At 34.4% G+C, this 12757-nt stretch overlaps 1 protein-coding gene across 1 annotated transcript in view; it reads right to left on the bottom strand.

Annotated features, from left to right (window-relative positions):
* Nucleotides 1-9781, bottom strand: part of LOC145692186 (methyl farnesoate epoxidase-like) — a 37825-nt gene extending 28044 nt beyond the window's left edge. The window contains exons 1-3 of the mRNA XM_081767484.1: nt 9728-9781; nt 8489-8594; nt 1362-1780 (exon numbers count right to left, since the gene is read on the bottom strand). Of these exons, the coding sequence (XP_081623610.1) occupies nt 1362-1780; nt 8489-8594; nt 9728-9781 (579 nt within the window). The remainder of the gene's footprint in view (nt 1-1361; nt 1781-8488; nt 8595-9727) is intronic.
* Nucleotides 9782-12757: the final 2976 nt, after the last annotated feature.

Here is a 12757-nt window from a genome sequence, read left to right as displayed (position 1 = left end):
GTTAAGAAAAAGGAGATGCTTATTTGATCTTTTGTTGTTACACTAAATTTTAACCCGTTAATTTGGACGAGCAGAATTACTTTCAGAATTGTTTCTGTGTGCCTCAACAAATAGAACTAGAACAGCAAACACACGGACATTCTACTCTAAGAAAACAAGAATTAATATACTACCCAACTCTCCTTTGTGGATAATGTTTTCTTCATATAACGACATTATTGCACTTTATGTAATAGATATTCATTACGATTTAAAACTGGATCTAATTGATTGTAAAACGAGAGTTTGTGCATGCTTTTATTATCATATATGTTTGATAGAACATTATTATTTATGTACAGGACACTATAATTGAAGTTTAATCCTTTTTGTTCTTGTACAATAAATAAACTTAATGGTAGGTCATGCTGATATGGATACTATGTTTTGAATGTGATTCGGTTTATAATATAATGTTCAAGTATCATATTTATATTAATGTGAGAATTTTAATACAGTTACATTCAAACAGTGCTTTTAAATAACGAACTTAATATTGCAAATGAATAGTTGTTTGTAAAATCATCCTTAGTCTTCCAGTTTTGCGATTATTGCTTTTGTTGTTTCAACTGCTTGTATGGGTAGAACTATCATTTTGTGAGAATATGACGATTTTTAAAATTCACAAATACTGTCTTTCAATGTATTTTCAAGTATAAATAATAGATCTATTCATATAGACTCCACAAAGCAGAAAAACGTAGAAGAGATAGCTAAAATATGAAATAGCCTGCTGTATCAAATATTGATGCAATTATCTTCCCATTCAAAGCTTCTGATAAAGTTGGCTTTATATGTAGCTTAAAGTGACATTGAAAATACAGCTCTAAATTTATTTTTTTTAATCAAAAGTACTTTCTATATATGTAGCTTAAGTGAAATATTTTTGAATCCATCTGAGAATGTATTTTTCCGTTCACAGTAACACAGAACACAGAACACAGAAGTAACACAGAAATCTACACATGATGTACCCTTCTATAGAATTCAATACACACTGCTCGATGTACGTTTCAAACGGTGGAAGTAAATGGAAATAAGTTAATATACTGAATTTAGCTATGGCTATCGGATAATATTTATTTTGCTTACTTCTTATAACTAGTATCAATGAATTTAACTTAGTTGATATTACAGTACCCTAGTCCCTTTACCGTCCTGTACTTTGTTCAAATCATAGTAATTTCAGTATTATTTGCTTACATAAATTGGAGTAAATAATTTTACATTAGTTATTAAGAGGCACATTAGATGCATATAACATTGCTGATGACGGAGCATAAAAGTAAAATGGAATTAAACGGGAAACCAAAATTATTTACCTTGATATAGCCATTCAGACACTCCTTTACTCTTATTTGTTGATTGTATGATGTCAATTCCGGTGCAATAAAACGAAGATATGGATACACATTCATAATCAATGCTGAATTCGTTATTACTGTTTCTAATTCTTCAATTTTCTTCACCATGTTTAGTAACAATGGATCATTATAATTGAAAGTATGTCCTGCAACAATATTCCAAACGCAATTGAAAGTTGGAGCAGAAAATAAGTGATCCATCGAAACAATTTTGGATCCAGATTCGCGAATCTTCTTCTGTAACATTGTTATAAAACGTACACTTTCATCTAAGATAATTGAACACATGCCACTCTTTCCGAATCCTAAATCGTTTAGTGATCTTAAACACAATTTTTTGTTCTCCAAGACAGACGATCCACTTCCAAACATTATTCCTGAAATGAATAAATATTTAATCGTATGGAAAGTAGACAAACTAAGAAAGAACTTTCGATGAAAAAGTAACTGAAGTTTGATGATGAGAAAAAATTGAAGGACACACGGGAATAACGATCTAAGTCCATTTTTTAACATTGTGAGAAAAAGCGATTTAAAACTCTAAGGACTATTTTTAGTTTGTTCTGGACAATTATTGCGTTTGTTTTCTGTTCTTAAGTAATACACAATTTTATTGAAACCTACTGTCTTTTAATTTAGAATGGTTAAGTGTTACAAATAAAATAATTACAGTTACAGAACAGAAATACAGAATCTTTCTTGAATAAACTATAGATTCATAGAGATAATATCTCTGTTTGTAACTTGTTTGTGGGGTGTGTTTTATCTGAAACTTACACATTGTTTTCGTCCACCTCATTTTCAAATATTCTCTATGAACTGAAGTACTGATGCGCTTATTGCGTCAAGAAATGCGAATATTCAAGTTTTGTACAGGAAATTCATATCCGCAATCCCTTCTTTATCGAAGGCAATAGATCTCATTTCATTTCTGGAAGTTGGGAGGTTTCTATGATTTTGTATGTTTCATATGAAAAAAGTATGACTTTCGAACGTGAACCACTGTATCTATCTTCTTCACAAGGAATTGTAAGGCTGTCTTTTGTGCAAAAGGGTATTTTTTTTCTTGTACCTCTAGATAAAAAATGTTGTTCATTGTCGGAAACATTCCGGCTTATAGTCTATCACAATGAAAGGTTCGGTTTTTTTTGGCGTGCGTGTTCAATGATCTCACACCAGTCATTACGTGTTTCACATTTGGATCCGGTATTTATTGCGTTCACGTTTTTGTCACATTCTAGAAATGAATGGCTCCTTACCGGAAATGTAATCGGAATACTCTGAAACAATCCTGTTGTGTAAACCAGAAAGTGAAACAATTAAAATATTGTTTACTTCTTATTCTGCCTTTGACACGAATCGCAGAATAGGTGCAAGTCACGTACAGTTGGATGGAACAGTTTGCACTTTTGATGGAAATTCGAGGACGGCTAGTGTGCAAAAAGGTGCCATTAGTGGCACTGACCTTACTGATATTTTTTTGTTTTTTTGACAACAACTTACCCTGAACCAACGGACTTAAATTTTTTTAAGTGTTTGGTTATGCCCACAGAAAAGCTACTTGTGGTCGTTTATAGAGTTACCTCATGGCTATAATACAATGACTTTATTAAACCAAACTTGCAAAGCCAGTAAACAATTTTAAAATGTTTATGAGTCAAAGTACAGCCATATTAGCTCAGTTGTTGGAACTATTGCCCAGATTTTGTTTGGAATGCCATGTTAACGATGAATATAGGCATAGCTCTTAATATAGCACGATTTCTTTTTTCCAACTCTTCGACTGTCATCTACACTGACAGAAAATTCAATCTAGCGACAGTCTGCACAACTTCGTTGTTGCTTAGTTTGTCCATGCTCTTCGAGCGTCGTCGCAACGTTCGGCTACGTCCAGAAGATTCGCGTACCTCCCGCTTCCCTCGTTGGCTCCAGCACGTACCCCGAGGTTTCTTGAATATTCTCGATCGAAGTTCGACGGTTGCATAAATGTTGTGTATTTCGGAAAACTAAACCAACAGTTCAATTTATTGCAGCTTAAGCTTTAACGCTTTTATTTCGCTACTGTTACTGTTAAGACAGCGAGTTTGTGCATTGTACCTAAAGTTATAGTATTCTTAGTGCAATCCGATTCGTAGATATCGCCTATAAGAAAGTAACAGCCTAAAGTTCATCTGTCTTCAAAATACAGCGGAGGCCGTGTTTAGAACTGGACCTTCAGACAGACAGGTTGCTTTGATCGCTTCTGCCGTATTTCAGGACGCGAGACTCATAACGCCAGATGGCAAACGTCTTGTTGTTGACATCTCTACGGTACGAAGAGGAAATAATAAATTGAGCGAGAAGATTCAGAAAGAAAAGACACACCTAGGCCGGGCGATTACAAGTGTTTTCTTCGACGGAATAAATGATCCAACTCTTGTGCAATAAAAATTAATGGCAAACTACGAAGACGAGAGGATACAGAAAACCAAATCACGGTTCTATTGGAGCCCGGTACAGAATACTTGGGTAATGTCACACCTAAGTCAGGTACTGGTAAGGATATTGTCGACTCTATACTGGAACTTTCAGAGAACAACCAGTACGACGTCTCAAATCTTGAGGCAGTCGACAGCTATGTTAAAGCTACGAACACAGGAAGGGATAAGCCAGATACAAAGATCCCTAAGAAAGGAACTGAAGCATCTCACTTGCCTTCTTCATACCAATGAGATGATATTTCGACACCTGGTCACTGAATTGGATTTTGGGACGACCGGACCCAACGCTTTTTACGGCCCCATCTAAAAGAAATTAAAGGATTGTGAACGATCACCCTCTCCTTACACCCATTCTTGTTGAATGAGTGTCTGAAATGAAAAAAAAAACATATGGTTTAAGCAGCGACTAGAATTATCTCTTTGAAATTTGTGAGGCTGTTGCTACAGGAATGTGTACACCGATCTAGCAAAAAGAAAACCAGGACCTTTATCACATTCACGATGGCTTACATTGGCCTGTAGGATGCTTCGCCAATATATTAGTACTGATAAGCCTAGTTCAAGTTTGTGTTTACTTTGCCAATATAGTGTTAAAATATACGCTCCAGTCTGGTTTTCAATACTGCGAAATGGGCGCCATGCACCTGTTTAGCATAGTTAAGCTATCACGTTTTCTGCCAGAAAATCCACAACACATAGTTTATTCTGTTCTACAAACAAACGGATACTACTCTCATCACCAAAACCTGCTGATAGCGAAGAAAGCAGATGAAAAACCGTATATTCGAGTGTTAGGCTCGAGAAGGATAAATAGTGCCGGAACCAGAAGACTCCGAGCTCAAACCGCCCACGTGACTCCATTGTCCCGAAATTAAACTTTACAGCTCACAATTAATACGACATGATTAATTGGCCTAAATGTCTAAGATAGCCGCCAATCACACGAAAAATAACGGATCATCAGCTTGAAGAAAATATCCGAACTTCAGCTACTCTAACCACTACATTCCCTTGCCATAGTCAAGCTGTGGAACGCATAGTGATGCTGGTGTCCGAGGCAGTGTCGAAAAAGTGCGGCCAGAACGCAAGACATATCTTCGTTAGAGCCAAACGGAAGTCTAGAACAAGAATGCCCCGCTTCGAGACCAAGAAGAACTACGTGACCTAAGGTCAAATGTCAACGTATGTTTACTGGTTGGGTGGGTGGGTGGAACTCTATGCGCAAGCACCTCCCCGTGGCGAGTTGTGGGTTATTTTGCATAAAGAGCAAAATGAGCGAAGAGTTACACAAAAAATCGTGTTATTTCAAGAGTTATGCCTATAATCATCGCTAACGTGGAATTCCAAAGAAAATCTGTACACTAATTCCAACAACTGAGCTAATATAGCTGCACTTTGACTCATAAATATTTTAAAATTATTAACTGGCATTGCTACAAGTTTGGTTTAATAAAATGATTGTATTATAGCCACCAGGAAACTGTAAAAACGACCACAGCTCTTCAGTCATTGGTATTGTGCCTGTTGCATAACCAAACACTTAAGATTTAAGACCGTTGGGGCAGGGTAATGGTTTGTACAAAAAATAAAAAATAAAATAATCAGTAAGGTCGGTAACACTAATGTCACCTTTTCCGTACTAGCCGTCATCGAATTTCCAATAAAAGTGCAAAACGCTCCGCCCTAACTAACAGTGTTTCATGCAACTTGCCACAACATGGAGCAAATTTCAACCGAGCTTAATCATCAAACTTCATGTTATCATGTCCAGTGATGCAATTCTTGGCTCGAATCTGTTTCACTTCATCGGAAACTCGCATATGTTTTCTTCCTCCCATTGGGCCCAGCTTTCCGGGCAGAGTCTTCATCTGAAGTAGTGTTGTCCAATGCAAAGCACAGCACACGAGCAGAAATCAACTGACAAACTAAAGGTTTACTAATGTTATGCACTGATACTAAACTCACAAACATGAATACAGACAATGAAACGTATCGACACACGAGCTCAACTTGGCTTTGCATTGAATCAGTGAGACTATGGAACTGAGAACTTCGATCGTTTTTCCGATGGACCTGTGGACTTCGATCGTTTTGCCAAAGTAGACGTTTTTTCCAAAGGGATATTGGTCACGTTTCCAAAATACACAGTATACTAAATGAAAGACCACTATTTGGTATAAACCTGCTCAAATTCGCAAATAATGGACTTAGATCGTTACTCCCGGGTAATCTCAATTAAAAATCCACGTGTTATCCAATTATAAAATGTCATTAGTTTTGCGATGTTACATACAATTTCATTCTATAAACACCCACACACTTACGGGTGGGTATCTATCTATCTATCTATCTATATATATATATATATATATATATGTATATATATATATATATATATATATATATATATATATATATATATATAAGAGGGAGAGAGAGAGAGGAGGAAGGGAGGAGAGAAAGAGATTCAAAATCCGTGGAAGAAGTTCGTCGATATTGTAGTTCAAGGTAAAAAGAAAAGCTTACAATTCATGTCAGTCCTAAATGTACATTACGTCGCTAGTTTTATATTTTAACATAAAACACAATACAAGTCCTGTACCTTTATAGTTGCTGATGGTGCTCAAAATGGTTGCCATTAACAGCCCAGTATGTATCGTAATAGAGAGAAGTAGAATGAGAAACATCCGTTAGTATGTTGGCTGTCACCGATGCATATGTCTCTTGAATATCTCGAAGGACCTATTCTCAAAACCGAAGGATGTTACAACAATTAGTCCCGCTTTTCATGTTCAGTTGTGTAAAAGCTTGCGAGTGGCGTTTGTTCCATTTTTCTAGCTCCTTGATAATCGGCACGTCTATATGGTAAGGACGTTAGCTTCCCCTTGCACCCACGACACCCATCGTCAATCTGAACCCCGGTATTAAGGCACTTAATGTATCAGCAAAACGACATTGAAATCTAATCCCAGTTACGGAAGTTAATATGTTCAAAGGGTTGCGTTATACCTATCCTAACTATATACGAAGTGCATGAACTGATATAAAATAAAGGGTTGACGTGGAAAGTTGAAATTTAACATGATTGTAGCTTTCAGGTACTAACCCACTGGAAAATTGCGAAAAGTTAATATTCTTAATTTTCAGGGGTCTAAAGGGGGTATGAAGAAATTCTTTATGTTATTTAAATGAGCCCTTTTTGGGCTTATAATCTCATAATTTGGGTACTTGTAATTAGATTAGAAACTTGTAATTCGATATGCTGTTCGTTTTCGTTAGCATTACTTAAGAAAATCACCAAAAATAAAAAAAAGTTCAACCGTAGGGAGTTTTTTATGGGGAACAGGAAAGTGTTTTCAATGTTATTTGCATGGGACACTTTCTAAGCCCCAAAATGTTTATTGACTTCCGGCAGGACTAGAAAGATTAAATTTGGCATGATTATAAACTTTCGGGGCTAACCAATAGGAAAATTGCCAAAAGTGAATATTTTTAGTTTCTAAGGTATCTATTCGGGGATGAAGTAATTCCCATGTTATTTAAATAGGTGTTTTCTTGTGACACAAATATTATTTTCTAGAGAGTTGAAATACGAAAAGAAACTTGAAATTTCATAGAATTGTATGCGTTAAACGTTCGAGGCCGTAGGCCGAAATATATCCAAACATTTGACGGTGCTACAAACATCGTCACGCATGTGCTTTCTTCATGTTTTTACCATCTCCTCACTTTTTTATATATATGTAATATCTGTCATGATTTTTGCAATACTTTATTCACATGTAGAATTACTTTGTGGCTAAGCAGAAATATTTATCACTTTGCCCTCCTGAGATATTACGCCCCAAGTATAGCATCAAAATCACAAACATCAATTTTCGAACCCCATAAATCTACAGAGCCAGTAGTATCATAGCTGTTGATATTTCTGCAAACTCTTTACACGTAATAGTATTCAGCACAAAAATTATGAGCCCTCACTTTATGCCATTCCCAAAAGAGCCCCTTTAAAAGTGTAATTTTCTATAGTTTTTTTCTGGTGATTTCATGTATTGGCTTCCATCTCTGGATATTTATTTAGAAGCAAAAGTTTATATTTTCCGTGTAACTCAGTCTCGCCTGTGCGTTTCTGCTAGATGTTCGTCTGATTCGTACGCCCTGAATAACTCCTTGCAAATGCAAAGATTGGCACTCCACCGACTACAAAGATGGTCGCCATTTAGAAACAGTTGTTCATACGAAAACATAAATGATGTTATTGACCTCATACACAAGGGTTATTTCACTCAAATTTTTATTATTTTCGGACATGGTCGAGCAATCACCTATAAGCCACTTCGTATGGATTAACTCATATATTAGCGATGTTCCTTATCTGAAGAACTGTTGATAATGCTTCGATTGGGTTATTTTTTGTTCTTGTTGCTTGAGTCAGACTCGATGAGGACTGGTGTTGTAGTATTTCTTTTGTGTTTATACACTTGTAACAAAGACTCAACGTTAAGTGCATCCTGGTCTTCTTGTTTCGTCAAGTGTGAGTTGATGCCTAAAACATGTATTGAATTTTAAATTTTAAAATTATGTATTATTAAAAGAATTACTTACCTTCTTCCGTATCATACAAATATGCAGTGACTGGAAACATGTCACGTCCTTCTGTTTCTCGTTTTGTAAGTACTTGAGTTACTCCTTCTTTGTTGCTAACAACAAACTGAATATAGCCAAATTGATTAATAATATTAATTGGTCCATATTCGTTGCTTATACGCATAAGTACTTTACTCCAAGATCGAAATTTTAGGAAAAGATAAAGATGGTACCAAAAATTACCAATAAACGGAATACACATTGGAGCTGTTTAAAAGAGAGAAAAACATGTTGTTACTACTGCATTTCAAAGTATTAAGATGTAATTAAAAATTTTGCATTCGAGAAAAATAGCTTTAGATGTATAAATACATATATTAAACAGCTTCTAGCTATTAAATACAAATATAGTTATGAGCTTCTAAGTGATACGTCGGATCAAAATAACGAATTAGAAAAATAATAAATTTCACAATTGTATTGTTTTCATTGGATAAATATTTCAAAGTTACTAATTCAGTGTTCAATGTATATGAGTTTCGGGAAGCACTCTCTTTTCTAAAGCAATAAACAAATGTAACGTTTCGGTTTATATCTTAAACTACACGTTCTGTTTTGTGCACTCTTACTCCTGACAAAGTATATCAGTAAAAATAAATCAATATTTCACAACCTTGAATAAGAAAAATTGTATATCTGGAACAGCAGGAATTACCACAAGAGTGGAAAGAATCAATTATTGTTATAATTCATAAGAAAGCGACGAAACTGAAAATAATAATTGTCGAGTCAATTCAATTCTTATACACTGTGTCAGTATTAGCTTGTTTTGATTATAATACGTAGTACTTTTGATTACCCTAATGTCCGGCAGTACCGACAGGATGATATTGATAGCTACATAAAATAAATGATGTAGCACGACAACTCAGACGATGCGCTTTGCATTCACTATGTTTATATTATTAAGACTACGGAATTATACTACGAAAAAGCGAGATAAATTATTTATTATTGCGACTGCAGTCAACAATAATGAAATTGCTTTAAACTCAAAAGGTATTTGTCAATAATTCATGAAGAAATGTTATAGATTACTTTTGCTTACGTAACTTTAGGCCAAATGTTTCAATGTAAGAAAGATCGAATTTATCGTTTATATGTATAGAGATTTAAATTACACATAGGCTATTTAGCATAAGTGCCATTATTCTGATAAACGAGCGAATGCTTTAATGTGTTTTATGATAAGCTTACCTGTTTGGTTGCTGAAGGCTGTACGGAGGGTTGAGATCTTGCGTGAATCGGCATGCTTTACGGAGCGGTGACGGACGTCCGCCATATTGGTATGTATCATGGTTGGAATAGCCAAATTAAATACGAAGTATAAATAGGAATAATGGAATTGGGGAAAATAAATAAATTTTCTCTTTTTGCTTAAAACTGATTGTGTATTTTACGAGCCGAAATATGAAATAAAATATTTATTATAGTTATATCTAGTACTGTCAAGAGGGGGTGACTTTTTTGTATAGAAAACCAGAAATAGGAAAGAACACAGTGAGAACTCCTCCAAAAATTAAAAGGAAATGTGCACCTCAAACAATAGTTTAGTCCATATAACCTACATAAAATCTATAATTAGTTAGCCTAGCACACAATTAGATACAAATAGGTCTCTTTCTGTGAGAAATTCACTGCGATGAATAATGTTCCTCTTGGGATGCGGATAAGGGTGATCTCGGAGATAGCAGTATGGATGAATCACAATTAGAGATTTATCTAGAGAAATAGTAACGTCCAAGATGTATCCCGGTGCTATGTAAGGTGATTCAGGAACAATGAGACTGACAAGGTAATCTTAGCACCAACCAGGTAATCAACCAGGTAATTTCAGCACTGTGTGGAAGATCAGGCCAGGACAATGGTTAGTGACTATATTCTCTATTTTGTACAAGTCTAGAAGTATCGTGATAAATTACCTTTTTAGAGTATCCTATTAATCCTTTTAATTTTAAACCTTTTTAGAGTATCTGTGACTTTCAGTATCAGTGACGTTGTTTTGATGACTAAATTAAAATCTTCTAATCAGGAACAATAATCATTTTCTTCATTATGTATGTGATAATGATGGAGATTCGATAAGTGTATCGCAAAGTCACACAAGCTTTGACAGTCTTTGGGACGAAGGAAATGATTAAAGTCAAAATCTAATAATCATGATCCATACGTCTCCTATAATTAGCTCCTGCTATGATACCAGATAGTGAGAGTTTTGTACATCGTCTTGATGCTGACATCTTAAAAATATGTTACTTATTATATATATATATATATATATATATATATATATATATATATATATATATTAATATCGTTGACAGTGCTGATCACAGAATCTCTTTAGAATTTGATTTTCATCATTGAATGAGCATTGCCGTTGTGATACCCCTAACGTATAAAATCAGAATTTTATAAGAACTGAATTATGGGGAATAATCAAATCCTGATTTGCATACTTTGGAAAATTACTAAAAATAAATTTGTTATTCCTGATAACATAAAGAGATGTTGAGGCAACTCTAGCTATAGCGTGCAATATATATGTATGTTTGTGTGTTTGATTTCTTTTAATATAGTGTGATCTTCGAATTGTGTGAATTTCCTACATATATGTTATCTGCCGTTTGAAGTATGAAATGAGTCTTCAAATATTGTTAGATATTTGAGATTTCAAAATTTGGACTAGATGAGGTAGGAGTAAGATACACCGTAGTTATTGGTTAGGTTAGGTTACATTAGTTAGGTAGATATAATTTTATCGTGTGTCGTATTCTTTTCATATTAATGTCGTGCACGCTTTCCGGATAACTTGATGAATATTGCTGGGTGAATATCAAGCTTCTGTTCTATGTAAAGGTAATATTTTCAGTATATAAAGTATGTTGAATTATTTAAAAAAATAGTAATTGTATTAGTGTTGTTTGTCTATTGAATGGAGAATGTAATTCTGAGCACGCTTGGTGAAATATGGAGCTAAACCTCAATTCTGTTCTATTCTTTTCAATTTCCTAAAATAATTTTGTTATTCATTCTTGGAGATGACTCCATGAGAGATGAAGGAGTATTGTTGTTGTTTAACGAATATGACATTGCAATAAAAGATATGCAAATATTTAAAATTTTTATCTGGTGAAATTGAATAATAGTACATTCTCGTACATTCAGTTGATTGATTGATATTGCGTTCATGTTGATATACTATAAATAAGCTTAATGATATTTTCCACTTAAATAAAACTGAATGGTTTCAATGCTTGGTTCACTTCTGCAAGATCTTGGAATTAACAACATAAAAATTTTATAAATAGTCAGATGCAATAAAAGTTCGATAATTCAGAAATAAAATTCGTCTGATCACAATTTTAGTTAGAGGAAGAACTGACGGAAGAGAGTGCAATTGGAAGGGGATTTCGACAAGGATGCTGCCTCTAGCCAACACTATTTAATGTCTATCTAGAAGATATAGCGAAAAAGAGCCTACATGTTGATGATGGCATTTCGATAGGAGGTAGAATGATTAGACGCATAAGATTTGGAGACGATATGGCGCTTGTTACAGAATCTGAAAATAAAATCAATAAATGGTTAGAAAAAAATGAGAAAGATATTTGAAGAATATGGAATGAAAGTAAATGTTAGAAAGACAAAAACCATGGTGATTGGAACGAAGGGGTTTGTGTCAAATATAAAAGTAAGAGGGAAGAAAATAGAACAAGTGAATAGTTTTCGATATCTGGGTAGTATTCTCAGTAATGACATGAAATGAAAACGTGAAATAAAAGCAAGGATAGGAATGGTGAAAGAAGCCTTTAGGAAGAACAAAAGTCTGTTTTGTGGGACCTTGAACAAAGAGTTGAGAAAAAGACTCATAAAATGCTTAGTTAAAGTGTTGTACTGTATAGGGCGGAAACGTGGACATTACGTAAAGGTGACGAAAATCGACTGGAATCCTTCTTTGGGCTATTTTGGCGTAAAGTTGCACCCTGATTTCTATTATTGTACTAGTTTTATTTATTTACGTCGACAATACGTATTGTGTGATTTGCCAATGATACTTAAGTCGAGCCCAAGTATTTTTCAAACAATAGTGAATTCATACTTTGGATAAAGTACAAGAAAGTTGGTAGTTGTGTATTTAACTGATATTTTATGTTTTATCTCCAAAATTTTAGATCATTTTAAAAATTTGAAGAATGTGTTCAAAATTTTGGATTGTGGAAATTT

The sequence above is a fragment of the Thermobia domestica genome, chromosome 8, assembly GCF_964235325.1.
Source record: "Thermobia domestica chromosome 8, izTheDome1.hap1.1, whole genome shotgun sequence".
NCBI classification, from domain to species: domain Eukaryota; kingdom Metazoa; phylum Arthropoda; class Insecta; order Zygentoma; family Lepismatidae; genus Thermobia; species Thermobia domestica.
This window is presented reverse-complemented; position numbering and strand designations above follow the sequence as displayed.